At 45.1% G+C, this 15083-nt stretch overlaps 1 protein-coding gene across 1 annotated transcript in view; it reads left to right on the forward strand.

Annotated features, from left to right (window-relative positions):
* The first annotated feature begins 13310 nt into the window (after positions 1-13310).
* PPM1H (protein phosphatase, Mg2+/Mn2+ dependent 1H) overlaps positions 13311-15083 on the forward strand; it is a 76463-nt gene continuing 74690 nt past the window's right edge. Inside the window, exon 1 of the mRNA XM_072399012.1 lies at positions 13311-13729. Coding sequence (XP_072255113.1) covers positions 13497-13729 — 233 coding nt within the window. The 5' untranslated portion in view covers positions 13311-13496. The remainder of the gene's footprint in view (positions 13730-15083) is intronic.

The raw sequence follows: 15083 nt of genomic DNA on the forward strand, positions 1-15083 counted from the left end.
TCACCATTGAGTTTAACAGATCCTCCTTAATCGCGCAGCTGAAATCTAATCGCCTTAATTGGCAGATTCGCGCTCCCTATTGCTTATTATTGTGAATGCAGGAATCCGGCTGGCAGTGAGGCGAGTGTACGCGCACACTCGAATCCGGACCGCGGAAAACCGCGATCGATGGCCGCGCATACTTTCGCGCTTCCAGCGAGCGCGGATTTTATTGATGCATCAGGGGCATTGAATCCAAATAAACCCCATTAGCGCTAATCCCGAATGTGACTCGGGGTTGGGGTGGATTTTACATGCTAAAAGCGGTAATCCCAAATCACACTCTGGGTCGCTTAAAACTTTAAAAAAAAACACTTACCTTGCTCTGTCGGCGTCCCACAGTGTCCTGCTAGTCCCCCCATGTCCTGGGGACACATCCTTCTCCGATCTTCAGCTGTGAACTGCAGAGACGATCTCTGGGGTTTCCCGGTGACGCCGGTGCGGACAGGAGGAGAGGCGGGAAATTCTAATCATTTTGTATTGGATTCAAAACAAAATAGCTGTATTGAGTCCAATACAAAGAACTCTTCATATAATATATACATAATTATATTATATATATTTATATATATTATACATGCTTCGGTACAGTTATATTACATGTTTCACCATTTTTTGTCTTTTTAACAGATGTTTGTGTTTTTTTATTTAAAGTTTATTAATTAATGTATTATTATTTTGTGAAATTTGACATATTCAGTGATTAATGCCTAAGAATTATACCCTACAATGTAAAATTAATGTCCATGCAAATTAAATGTAACACTTTTTGCATGGAAATACGGACAGAATTAGAATTAGAATTAAAAAAAAAAGGAAAGACATTTAAAATATACCTTTTTTGTACCCTGATTTTGCCCTTGCAAAATGCAAAGTATATTGAAATACCATTTAAGTACCCTCTCCTATGTCCTAACACCACTTCCTAGGTTTGTTTCATGCCTGTAAGTGCCAGCACCATATTGGATCCTGCATCACCTGGTAAACACCAACCTGTTCATTTGTATATTGCCTGGATAAGTCTATATTGTTTCAGAACTGCCTCTAAAGTGCCAGCAATCATCAAAAGACATACAAAGTTGTGTAAATGGACAAGCCTTTTGCAGTATTACAAGTACTAAAGAACTTCTGCATCAACACAAGTTTAGTACTCATTTTCATAGTCATTTCTGAGAGTGCAGTACACTAGCAAAAAGCAAACCTGAAAAACAGCACTGACAGGCTTTTAGAAAGGAATGATGACCCTGTTAAATAGTTACCTTATCGTGTGTTATTTTACCAATAGAGATACTTAGACAACATATGTGATCTGTTGTCGCTGAATAAATTAATTTGGGATTTTTTTTTTTTTGCTTTTAAAGCAGAACTAAATATGAAAAAATTGTGACCAGACAAGTTCTTGATCACAGAAGTGGTGATTTCTCTTCTCCAATAAAAAAATTCTGTTTTAAAATAAACTCATCTCTTCTGGCTCCTTCACCAGCTCTGATTCTTCACAGAGACCTCTTTTTATTTGGCCCTCTTATTTTTGGCCCTCTTGATTGTCCAGGCCAGAATTATGTAACTTCCACACATACACATAAGAGTTCATGCATTTTTGGCAGCTAAATATGCTGGGATCATGCACTGAGCTGCACATTAAAGAAAAGATTGTGAACAGGCAGGTTAGTTTGTTTTATTGCAGAAGAGACATACAGTAGCATGTTCGTGTTTTATGATATAGAATATTTCCTCACAGTTTTTCTAATTTTTAGGTTTAGTTTTCTTTAAAGAACTGATATTTAAATTTTGAGTTCTAGTGTCATTTCATTACAATCTCAGCATTTCAGACACTGTACCCTTCTGCCAACCACTACCCTTACCACTGTGCCCATAACTCTGAACCTCCTTGCCTTACAGCACTTCTCACCCCTGACACTGCCCCCCAATTCCCCAGACACTGCAATTTTCTGTCCTACAGAATCCATGCCACTTTTTAGCACCTTGACCAGGGTACAGTATAAGAAGCCATCGCTGCTGGAATCACCAATTATTTCCTCCACCCCTAAGGTGACCTTACCCAAATAAAAACAAATACACCCGCGTTGGAAAAAATTGGCCACAGCAGCCCTTTTATTAACACTATCTTTTTAACATCATATATTTTTTTTAATAATAAAACCAGCCCCCCTTTTAACATCACAAACCATTTCAAGTATAACAGGAAAAAACACTTCCTTTAAGTCCGTGAAAGTCACCAAATCCTCCTCCATTATCCAGTTGTCTCCGATCCAAAGCCAGGCCCCCAGCCGCTCATACTCCGCCTCGGGGACAGTTAGCGGATCTCCCTCCTCTCAAAACGTAGCCTCCACAAAAACCAAGTGTCATGCAAGGCAAGCCTTACCATCCAAAACCCAAACCTTTTTGGGTCCCATCTCCCCTATATTCACCATTACCCCAACTCTAACTTTCATGGACCCAAAAGAACATGCCACATGCCGCAAGCTTGAAACCTTAAGTTTGCGCGCACCGCCACACCCTGACGGCCCATTGCAATGCCTCCCCCAGACTGAGTAACCATAAATCGGTGCCTACCGCATTAAGGTGGACCCCATCACCCCACAAAATTAAACTGGGCTCGGACTCTAACTCCTGATGACGCACAACCAGGCCCCCAATCCTCCCCAGAAAACGCCCCACCTCCTTTTTTACCTTGATGCGTGCTTTATTTAGCCAGTGCACAAAACGTGCATATCTCCAAGACAACCGCACCACCATCTCCAATCCTCTTGATCACCTCCAGACCCAGGCCCCATCTAGCTGCCTCCGTGGCCGCTCCAATCCTGAAAGAATGAGCAGAATACTCACCTGCCAGTAGCTGCTACACACTTCCCGAACACTGACCCAAATTGAAACCGAGTCACAAAGGAACCGTCTTCATGAAGGAACAGAGGCCCGTCCTTTCGTGGCCGCACCGCAAGATACTCACCCAACGCCCTGACCGGGCACAAATCCGCTCCCTGAAGGCCCCGCAGCACTAAACGAGCCCCTTTTCCCAACTGGTCAGTTTTTTACCTGCAGATCCATACTAACACCTCCCCACCTGTTAGCCGTACGTCCGTCAACCGCAAACCCCCCTCCCTGGCTTTATTAGGGCACACAACCTCCCCCAACTGCAATGCAGCAAAAAAGGTCACCACAAACATTGTCTTAAAGAGCACCATTTCAAAAACACTGAAGCAAATCCCCCCTAAGCAGCGACACATGTCCCCCAGCATCCCAAAGGACACTGCCCGCCTCGCATCTCTCCGACCACCCCATCCTCCTATAACCCTTCATCGCCTGGCGAACCACAAAGCATTTTGTCCCATCCTCCCAACCCATCAACTTAAATAAAAAGGCCAGGGCCGCCAACTTTTTTCCCATAACACAACCCGACACCCCGTCTGAAAAATCCATAACAGAAAGAACAAAACCGCAGCCTCCCCCCCTTTGTTACTCAAAAAACCCTCTTGCCTCTCTACAAACCCAAACCATTCCTTCCATATGCCCACATACACCCGCCAAGTTCCCATACAAACCGAATTCTGGATCGGATCAGTAAGGGCCCTCAGACCACCTTCCAAACCTCCGCCGGACAAGGGGTCCCCTGTTCCTCCGCCTCTGGAGCCACTTACCGAAACCGCTCCCACTGGAAACGAGAAAGTGAATCCGCGATTACATTCTCACACCCAGGAACATGGACCGCCCTGACATAGATATTCAACCGCAAACACAACAGGACCAAATGTTGCAAGAGACAAAAAACCTGAGGGGAAGATGCAGAATTATTATTTATCACCTCTACCAAGCACATGTTGTCACAATGGAACCGGACTTTGTGGTTCCGCAGCAAGTGACCCCACAATGTCAGCGCGACCACTATAGGAAAAAGTTCCAGCAAAACCAAGTTTCTACATAAACCCAACCACTGCCAGTCCTCCGGCCATTCCCCTGCACTCCAGTGGCCCGCAAAATAGGCCCCATAACCCGACCCCCCCGGCCGCATCCGTCCACAAGTCCAGGGCCCCGTTGTCAATCGGGGACTCCAACCACAATGAGCGACCGTTATACTGATCTAAAAACCGCCGCCAAACCCCCAAATCCCCTTGCAACACCCACATCAGCCGTATAAAATGTTCTGGCCTCTGCACTCCCGCCGTAGCAGCCGCCAACCGCTGGCTGAAAATTCTCCCCATTGGCATGATCCGGCATGAGTTTTCCTAAAAGGGACTGCAACTCCTTCAACCGTATTTTATTCATACAACAGGCCCTCTCCACCTCCTTCTTTACCGCGAGCAATTTGTCCTCTGGAAGCCTGCACTCCATGCGCACACTATCCAACACTATCCCCAAAAAGGACAACTCAGTGGCCGGGCCGACAGTTTTTTCTCCTGCCAGAGGCACTCCAAACTGCGCCGCTACGTGTTCCAACATTCTCAGCAGATTGGCACAAACTAATGATCCCCTAGGGCCCACACACAAAAAAACGTCCAGGTAATGAATAATGGACTTGACCCCCGAGACTTCCCGAACCACCCATTCAAGAAAGGAACTAAACAACTCGAAAAAAGCACACGATATGGAGCAACCCATCAGCAAGCATTTGTCCACATAGAAAGCCCCCTGCCAAAAACAACCCAGCAACCGAAAACTATCCGGATGAACCGGTAACAGACGAAAAGCTGATTCAATGTCAGCCTTAGCCATTAAACAACACCTTCCCGCCCGCCGAACTAACTCCAGCGCCACGTCGAATGACATATAAGCCACAAGTTCTGGGGCAATCCCGTCATTACCGATTTCCCTTTTGGGTGGGACAAATGATGAATCATGCGAAACTGATTTGGTTCCCGCTTTGGGACCACCCCCAACGGTGACACAACCAAATCCGCCAAAGGCAGTACCCCAAAGGGGCCCGCAATGCGACCCATAGAAACCTCCTTGTGTAATTTAGCAGATACTAGCCCCGGGTGTTCTAGTGCCGACTTCAAGTTCCTCCTCACCCTGTGGATACTTACCATCTCACACAGGATCCAGAAGCCTTCCCTAAAACCCACCTCCAATGCCCTCGCCGCCTCCGGATCCGGGTATCTACCTAGAAAGCGGAACATGTTTTCCACTTTCACCGGCGTCGTCCCTTTTTCCCGCAAACTCGGTGGGACGCCCTTTTCCCCTGGCCAAACAGCGAGCCCCGAATGAGACCCCCCACAACTTGAACACTCGTGTTTAAATCGAGCGGTGGCTCCAAACTTGCAAGTCCCCTCATTGAACAGCCAGCAGAGACCTTTTCACTTACCTGCCAAGGATGCCGCTGCTCCTGAACCCCTGGCACTCCCAAGAAAAGGCTGTTGGGCCATCCTCGCCGATGTCATCAGCCGCATCCATAAGCTGATGTCCTTTTGGTCCCATCACATCTCTGGCCTCATGGCTTTTCGCTGCCTAAACTGTTTATCATAGCGAAGCCAAGCAAGTCCTCCATACACCCTGTAGGCTTCACTGATGGCGTCCAAATAGCAGAAAAGCGGCGAACAATTGTCAGGCGCCCTCTCCCCAACGATACTTGCCAAGATTGCAAAGGCCTGCAGCCAGTTCTGAAAAGTCTGTGGTATCAACCGCCACAGCCCTTTTTCATCCCCTGGCCGTTTTTCTTCCCCTGGCTTCAATTCCCGCCCACCAAAGCACTCAACCGGTAACAGCGAGAATATCCCAACATATTCACCCTTCCAAATTTTCTCCCCAATCTCCTGTGCTAAATGAACGCCCAACGGGCCCTCAAAGCACACGTAAACCTCCCCCTTTGCTCCGTCAGCCACCCCCTGCGAGCTCGGCTCACCACTGCTCTCTCTGCGGCCTTCTCCCTCGGTCCCCGGAGCGCCAGCTCCCATACTTACCCCGACACCTGCGGACACCGGCGTGGAAACCCCACTACCACTCACCGATCCCTGTTCCTCCCCCGCAGGGACCGATATTCCACCCCCACAACCAGTCCCCCCCTTTTCATGGCCGTCCCCTGGAGCCTGACCCTCACCAGTCCCACCCCTAAACCGCAACAACAAATCCCTCAAACCCCTCACCCACCCCGCCTCAAGCTCAGCCCCTTGCGTCCCCCCTACAGGCCGGCGAACATTGTCTACACCCCTGGGCAACCCCTCCTGCCTCACCCCCCCTGCGGGCACACCAGCATAATCAACACTCCCCAACCCCCCTCCTTCCCCCCCTCCCCCAAACAGCCAGGTACTCACCGGGCTGCGAGGCGCGGTCCAGACCCTCAGCCACCGTACCGCTGTGCCTCCGGTTTGCCGACTCCACGTCCGAATCTGGAAGCTCCCCCTCCGAACAGCCATCTTCAGCCGAGCTCCAGCCTACCTCTTCACCCGCTTCCGGGAGCCGCCTGATGATGTCACTTTCGGGCGCCGCCACTGCCCCGGAACTTCCTTCCTGGGTCGCCGTCCCGACAGCCTGGAAAAGACTCCGCCCACCTCGACCCGAGCCGGAGCCCGTCTCTATCGACCTGTCGTGCCCCGCTCTTCTTCCGGATGTCACGGCAGCTGGATCCACCATAGGGGCAGGAGCCCCGACCGCTCCCACCTACTGGCCGGGCCCGGACGTCTACCAGAATCTTCACCACGCCGGGCGGCGCCTCTTCCGGTAAGTCTGTCCCCTAGGCCCGCCGTCATCTTCCGACTTCTCTGCCGCTCCAACCGGCTCCTCGATGCAGCGCCCTGCATCTGGTCACCTGAGGGGTCCCGCCGATTGCGAGGATTCCTCCCGGCTCTCCCGCTGGTCCCTTTGGACCGTCTCTTTACGCGTGGAGCCGGAGGGTCCCTTGCGGGGCTCCTGCGGCGGCGCTGGACCCCAGGGGTCGAGCTGGGACTCAGGCGCTCTGGCGGTCGTGACCGCTGAGCGCGTCTAGGAGGGGGGGTTGCGGAACATCTCCCCCCTCGACCCCTTGTACTGCAGCAGCCACCTGCGCTTCAAGCCAGGCTGCCCCTCTTGTCTCCGCAGCCTGCCGCAGCTGACTCCTCAGGGCTTCCACATCTGCCATGGCTGAATACACAATGCACAGTTCCCAGGAAAATTCCAAATGCTGCCCCCCACCCCACAGTCCCCCTTTTTAAATCCTGCTCTTTACCCCTCCCTTAGCCAGCCTCCTACCAATCGCCAACTCAAATTCTCCCGCACTTTTTTCCCGCATTTTTTTTTAACCCCTGCATCTCTGTCTTGCCTACTCCCCTGTCATCCTGTCATGAGACCCTACGCCCACTCTCCGCTTCGGGCCTGCTTTCTGCAAGCCAGCACCTCCCTAAACACTAAAAAGAAGAATATAGCCAAACACTAAAACTGATCCCTTCCAATGAAGCAGGCATTTTATATTAAATAAAACATAACCTCCTTCATAAGTATTGAACTAATTATTATTGTGAAGAATGTCTATATCAAGCTGAAACCAAGAGGGAGCTGAAACTCCATGTTACTTTCTGTATTCTTTTTTTTTAATAATATATACAAGATAAGATATAGATCTATTACACAGGAATTTGCAAAAGCAAAAACATTTGCATTCAGTGAAAGATAAAGGATGACGTGTGGATTTTACAGAAAATGACAAGTCTGTATCTCCCATTAAGCCCTAGAATCAAACTAAATTACAGAGCACCATTTATTATGTCTGTCAATACTGTAAACACATATTCTAGTAGTTCATTTGTGTGCAGCTGCTAAAAACATGCATATAAAGGTGTCCTGCTTTTCACATGATTTAATACCTCTGTGACTATACGCCTTCATTTCAGGAGCATCTGTTTTTCTTCTATGCATTTCTTCATATTAGCATTTGCCTTATTTGTACTGATGTGTTTTAGTGTTTTGTGGAATCAATCTCATTTGCAAAGCCTTCATAGACTGCTTGGGACAATAGACCTATTGTATATCCAGAAAATGTGTACACAGTATGCCTTAAGCTGCGTACACACTTCCAATTTTTATCGTTCAAAATGAACGACGAACGAACGACGAACGGGGCAAAAGTCGTTCGTAAAAAAAGTAACCAAGGACGCCGACGAACGAGGAAAGTCGTTGGAAACGAACGACCGGACCGGAGGATCGGATTGGACAACGATCGTTGACCATCGTTCGTGTGTACGATCGTTCGTTGATCGTCCATGGTCTGAGCATGCGTGACGAACGAACGTTCGTTCACTTCCTGTCGTGCACGTCACCCCTGTATCGCTCAAACGATCGTATCTATTGTGTGTACAATATCTACGAACGATCGTGTCGTTATCTGTATGTGCAGGATCGGTGCTATACGATCGTTCTCAGATATCGTACAGGATCGTTCGTCGTTCGTTTAACAACGATAATAATTGGAAGTGTGTACGTAGCTTTACTCCACCATTTTTACCTTATTTAGCAGATCACATTCAAAGGCCATGCACCTTTTAGGAATCTGTTGGGTTTTATCATTATTATTATTATTATTATTATTATTATTAATAATAATAATAATAATAATAATATAATAGTAATAATAATAATAATATATAATAATATATTAATAATATTCTAATTTAAAAAAACAGAGCAATCAGTCCTGAGAAATTTGCAAGTGACTTGGCTGCCCTGTGCCATATAGGCTACCAAATTCTTAAAAATCTGAAAACAGTGTAAAATGTAGCCTTAGGCATATAATCAAATGTTTCATATGGTCTATGTAACGGAGGTAAAGGGACTAATTGAGAGATCATTGCTATAATTTACATACAATTTAGAGAGATACTGTCAATTAGCTCATTAAGCCCACCCCCTAATATTTACTTACTTACCCAGCCATCCCTTCCCCCGCCCCATTCTTGCATTGCCACCACCAACCTGGGCTTTGGAGTAATTGTCAAGTATGAAACTGTCATGTGGAAAGGTTACCATGAAGTCATATTGACAGAATTTCGAACACCAGCCAAAACTGAAATCAAAGGACACTGCAGTGGGGAATCAGCACAGAAGCTTGGCTGGTACGTATTCCTTCTAAGATACAGTGTCAATGTAATCCAACACTGGGTGTGGGATCTGGCCTTAGAAGGAACTCCTGGACAGTAGCCTATCCCACTGAGAAGGAGTGGAGAAACCTCGGCAGTAGGTCTGGGAGGCACCAAATTCCCTTAAGTTTAGCCACCCTTGGTGTACTGACCAAGTGGTACCTTAATGAACTGAGAGTTTGGGAACCTCACAGTGATTAATGTGGCACTGCCTACATTCTGCATTAGCTGCGACTAGTGAAGATGGGCAATTTTTATACCTGCCCAATGTACTATGCACTGAGAACCTATTATTAGTATGTATTTTAGTGTTTTGTCACTTGGTGTGTTTTGTGGGTCACTGACGATGGATGGTGCTCTTCTCTTATGGGTCAGCCCTGAAATCTGGAAAGTGCTCTGGTCTTATGATCGAGCTCTCTCCCTTAGTGGAGTCTCTGTTTGGGAGAGCTCTTAGCTTAGTATCTGGTGAGCAGGCTGCAGTCTTAGTACCCAGCCCCTATCAAGAGTGTAAGGCCCCGGGGGGTCCGAGGCATCTGAGTGGCTCTTTCTCTTTTGAGGAGGGATCACAATAGCACCTCATTCACTTTTTTACCGAGCACCGGGGTTTTTGTTTAAAGGATCACGATTAGCAGGTTTCAAAAAAAAAAAAAAAAAAAAGGCGAAGGAAGGGTAAAATGTAGAAAACAGCTTATTTAAAAGTGGTAACCCACTGTACATTTATCAAGCCCCATGCCTGCGTACTAAGGGTCTATACCACAGCATCCTCGTTTTGTAGTGTCCTGGGATGGGAAGAAGGAAACAAGTCCCAGTGTGTAACATGACCATGCTAAGGATATTTGAAAAAGGTAAGCATAAGCAAAGAAAGAACATACATTGTTGGGGAGAGGGGGCTGCCAGTCAAGTAATAGACTTGAATGCCAGGTATTCTCTGCTGTCCAAACCTCATTTGTTCTGAAACAGTTCCAAAAAATTAGCCTACTGCTTAGCATGGGGATTTGTAATAAATGGTAGCCAATTATATGGAATCTATAATAGAATTAAGATTGGCGGGACCATTAAATGGCCATTTCCCTTTAACCTCCATGTCAAACCGGTACATTTGATATTTAAAAATACTTTTTATTCTTAGATTCCCATCAAAATAATTATGCATTCCCTGAAAAAGACTTCCTATTCCCATACCATGGCTGTTGATATCAGTCCAGTTTCATAAAGCAAAAGTATACTCTATCACTCATAAGTGGTAATTAAAATCACATATCAAAATTATATCTAGCCAACTCAGTCGCCTCATCAGAATTTCACAGTCCTCACAGCAACAGAAAAGGAAGCCCCCCAAATCCACTTCTCTTTGCACAGAACACCCCCTTCCCCAGCTATACCACAAATCTTTTGCTTCCACTCATTTATTGGTTGATTCTCCTATCAGCGGAAAGGACCATATGAAAGACTTCAAATTATTGTTTTTTCCAAGGTTGAAGTACTTTGTGGAGGTGTGTGACTATAGCTGGGTCCTTTCACTGCTACACACCATGATAGCACAACCCGCCGGGGCAGGAAAAAACTGCAACTCACCTATTGTAAGTAAAATCAGTATTGTTTGGTAGTGTCCAATGTTGCTGATCAGCCATGGGACCCTGGAATCAAACTGTCCTTACAGGAATCTGCCACTGATGCCAAAATATGTTGTAAAAATAAAAATGTATTATAATCAATATCTAAAAAAACAACTTATGATAACTTAATATTTGCTTTGGGCAATACTGACAGGTGTTTTAACTATGAAAATCATAGGTATGTTTGGATATAAGTAAAGCGTTTGACTCTGCGTGTTATGGCCATATCTTATATAATTATTAAACAAATGAGGCTTTGGAGAGAACTTTTGTTAATGGGTTTCCTCACTGTATGACTCCCCTAAGGCATTTATACAATATATGGGCTACCGTTCAGAACATTTTTCTATAGACTATTAGCTATTTGGGTATATATATTCCCTCATCATATGATCTTTTGTATAGCGTCAATATCCCTGACTTGGTGAAACACCTGATCGGTTTATTAGAAACATTGAAACGTCTCATGGTTGGGCCACATAGCTTCTATAAAGTTGTCCTGGTTACCAAAGTTTCTATATTCTTTGAGAGTCCTTCCATTACCTATGCCTAATCATGTATTAAAAATGCTACAAAGTAAAATGTTACAATATATTTGGGGGTCAAAGCGCGCACGAATTCCTAGACATACTTTATATGGATCTAGGAACCTGGGCGGCTTATCGGTGCCGCATTTGAGTTCATACTATGAAGCTGCCAAAGTTACTCCCCTGTTACAGTATCATGCCCAAAAGAATACTCCTAAATGGGTTTGCATTGGGAAAACATTGGTGGCACCAATTTCAGTAGATACATTACTATGGATTCCAGAGGTACAATGGCGCCACATCACCAATCCAATACTGAGACATACATTAAAAATATGGGACTCTATTAAATATATAGGGGACCTTATGTCTGGTCATAGTCTGGGGGAACCAAGGTGTTTTTCTTGGTGGGTAGAAAGGACTTGCCATCCTATATACCTAAATGGGAGGCAGATATGGGTATGTCACTGTAACAGGAAGACTGGAGTCAGATAGGGTCTACGGTGGCCCATAGTAGCTTTAATGCTTCAGCGGTAGAAACCAATTATAAATTGATGTTAAGATGGTATATGGTTCCATCTAGGCCTACTTAACTCCAGCCGACCTGTGGGGGTAAATGTTTTAGAGGATGTAATAAATCAGGGACTCTCTATCATATATGGTGGGAGTGTCCTAAAAAAAGAAAATTTGGGAAGGGGGTATATCAAAAAGCCTATAATTTGATGGGTCGTGCATTCCCTAAAAAAACGGCAGGGGCACTTTTGTGTTTGAAACCATTGTTTTGTACTAATGCTCAATTTAAATTGATAACATATCTGTTCACGTCAGCTAAAATGGTTTTGGCCAAAGCATAGTGATCTAAAACCCCCAATGTGCAACAAGTTAAAAATAAAATGTCCTGGTTTTTGGTGAACTGAAAGGGAAATACAGCAAGCCCCATGTGACTGGCTGCAGCTTCTTGGTGCACACTGTTTAAGGCTCACAGTGTACAATGAAGTCAGAATACATCCTTTCAGTACAGGAGACAAGCTTGCTCAGTTGTAGACAAAGACTAAGGGCAAGACTTGAAATCAACTTTACATTTTTAATAGTTCAGAAATCAATTTTTTCCCATGCATTTATAACTGAATAATTTTGCAAGCATGACAAAATCATGGAAAATGAACAGTTCCTATGAAATACAGTGCCAGGACTGAGCCTTATATTTCCAGATATTCAGCTGCTTGTCATGTACTCTTATATTATATTATCCCTGGTGACATGGAGGGGTTCAATGCTGGGAATACCCCAGTATATATACAGTTAGGTCCATAAATATTTCGACAGAGACAACTTTTTTTCTAATTTTGGTTCTGTACATGAAATGAAGTGATTGTGTAAAAAAGGCTTTAGTTCCTAACATATTTATGCAATCTTTTTGTTCAACCCACTGAAATAAAGCTGAAAGTCTGCAGTTCAACTGCATCTGAGGTGTTTCATTTGAAATTAATTGTGGTAATGTACAGAACCAAAATTAGAAAAAAAAGTTGTCTCTGTCCAAATATTTTTGGATCTAACTGCATGTATATATATATAAAATGTATGCCATGACACTCTGTGACAAGGGCTCCAGGTAGGAATTATCTGTTTGTGTCCCCCCTATATTATATTATCCCTGTATAGGGGACATGGAGGGGTTCTATATATATATATATATGCCATGATACCCTGTGACAAGGGCTCTATGTGGGAAGTGTCCCCATATAGGTGACATGGAGGGGTTTTAAGCTGGGAATACCCCAGTGAAGATATATATATATATCTATATATATATATATATATATATATATAGATATATATATATCTCTATCTATCTATCTATCTATATATATATATATATATATGCCATGATACCCTGTGACAAAGGCTCTATGTGGGAAGTGTCCCCATATAGGTGACATGGAGGGGTTCTAAGCTGGGAATACCCCAGTGAAGAGATATACATGCCATGACACCCTGTGACAAGGGCTCCAGGTAGGAAGTATTAGCAGAACACACATCTCCCAACACCAGAGCAGCTTGTTGGTCACATGACAAGCCGCCTGTCACATGACCCCAGGTTTAGGGGCTCTGTGACCGGGGAGCTCGCGTCTCTCCTCTGATTTCCGTGTGGGATTGGCGCTGACAGACCGATCCATGCCGCAGGTCTTTGCACACGGGGACGGCCGATCAGCCGGCTGATTTGTTGATGCTCCCTCCAGCAGATCTCCTCTTGTAATATGCTCACTCGAGTGAAATCTGCGGTGGCAAATTTTATGGGTGGAATCATGGCTGGCAGTTCGGGCTCCGATCACTCCAATGGTTCCGACCTTCCTATGAAGTTCCCATATGTCAGACCGGAATTCCTGGGGCTGTCACAGGACGAGATCGAATGCTCAGCCGACCACATCGCCAGACCCATCCTGATCCTAAAGGAGACCAAGAGGTTACCATGGAGCACCGGCTATGCTGAGTGAGTAATGGGGAGGCCATAGACAGCCCGATCTGTGCCGGACACCAATATATGACGATCTGTGCATGACACCATTATAACTATTATAAGATGATGTCTGTATGATACTATTATACCCAATATATGATGATCTGTGCATGATACTATTATACCCAATATATGATGATCTGTGCATGATACTATTATACCCAATATATGATGATCTGTGCATGATACTATTATACCCAATATATGATGATCTGTGCATGATAATATTATACCCAATATATGATGATCGGTGGCACTGGACCCTGGAGCTGTCACTTCCAGGCACTTGTTTACTTTGTGATGTGTAATGCACATGCAGCATGGTGACCCCTGGATTCTGAATAAAGGCTGCAAAATGCTCCATCTCAAGGACAAATCTTCAGCAATCTGTGTGGTCCTGATCGGGCAGTGCTGGGCTTAGTGCTAGGACATTCGCCTGATAGGAATGTGTATGGGGCCATCATCCTGGGGTCACACAGGGCCCTGTCATATCTTTGTGTGGGCTCCTCAGTAACACATTGTGCTTTGTGTGACTACAGATTACACTGTATAACAAGGGGGACCCCGGCTATAATTACTATCCCCGCAGCTCACCATACATTACATTGCTGGCCATTGGGAAGAATGTCACCCTTACAGATATATCCGAAAAGACGATTGGTGTCAGCTATATTGACCTGAGAGGTCACAGATTGCTCATTGCCCCGCTAGCACTGGCCTGAAAACATATGGGTCAGTCTGACTCTTGCGGGTCTTTCCAAGAGTTTAGATGTTGGGAAGTTCTATAAAAGGGTTGTTTTATAATACCCCCCATTACAGCAAATAATTACCCCCGTGTAGGTCAGATTGTCTCATGTCCATATTTTTGTGAATCTTTTTACATAAGTTTAACAAAACGTTCACTCTATATCCACACATCTTTTCATTTAAATCAATATGTGAATCTTTACAAACTTTTAATAATAGAACTGATAAGAGTGTTAAACTTAAAATGTATCATCAGCCAAGCATTCCTTTTGGTTATGGGTAATGGGAAAGTGCTATGGGCCATGGAGGCTTTGATGGGATGATTTTCCTACACTACCCGTTACGGTGACACCATTATCACCAGACAGGAAGAGACGATTCTCGGCCATATGAATACGCCAAGAAGAAGTTGACACAGGTTCTGTCCTTGATATTCTTTTTCGAGATGACAATGTTGTCACCAGAACATCAAGCAAAGTCCCAGGGAGCAGTAAAAATCTGACAGATCTAAAGCTTTGTATACAGATCATCACCAATGAGAAATGGTTGTACACATCACAGGGAGAACAACTGACGTGTG

Source organism: Pyxicephalus adspersus, chromosome 2 (genome assembly GCF_032062135.1).
Source record: "Pyxicephalus adspersus chromosome 2, UCB_Pads_2.0, whole genome shotgun sequence".
Classification (NCBI taxonomy): domain Eukaryota; kingdom Metazoa; phylum Chordata; class Amphibia; order Anura; family Pyxicephalidae; genus Pyxicephalus; species Pyxicephalus adspersus.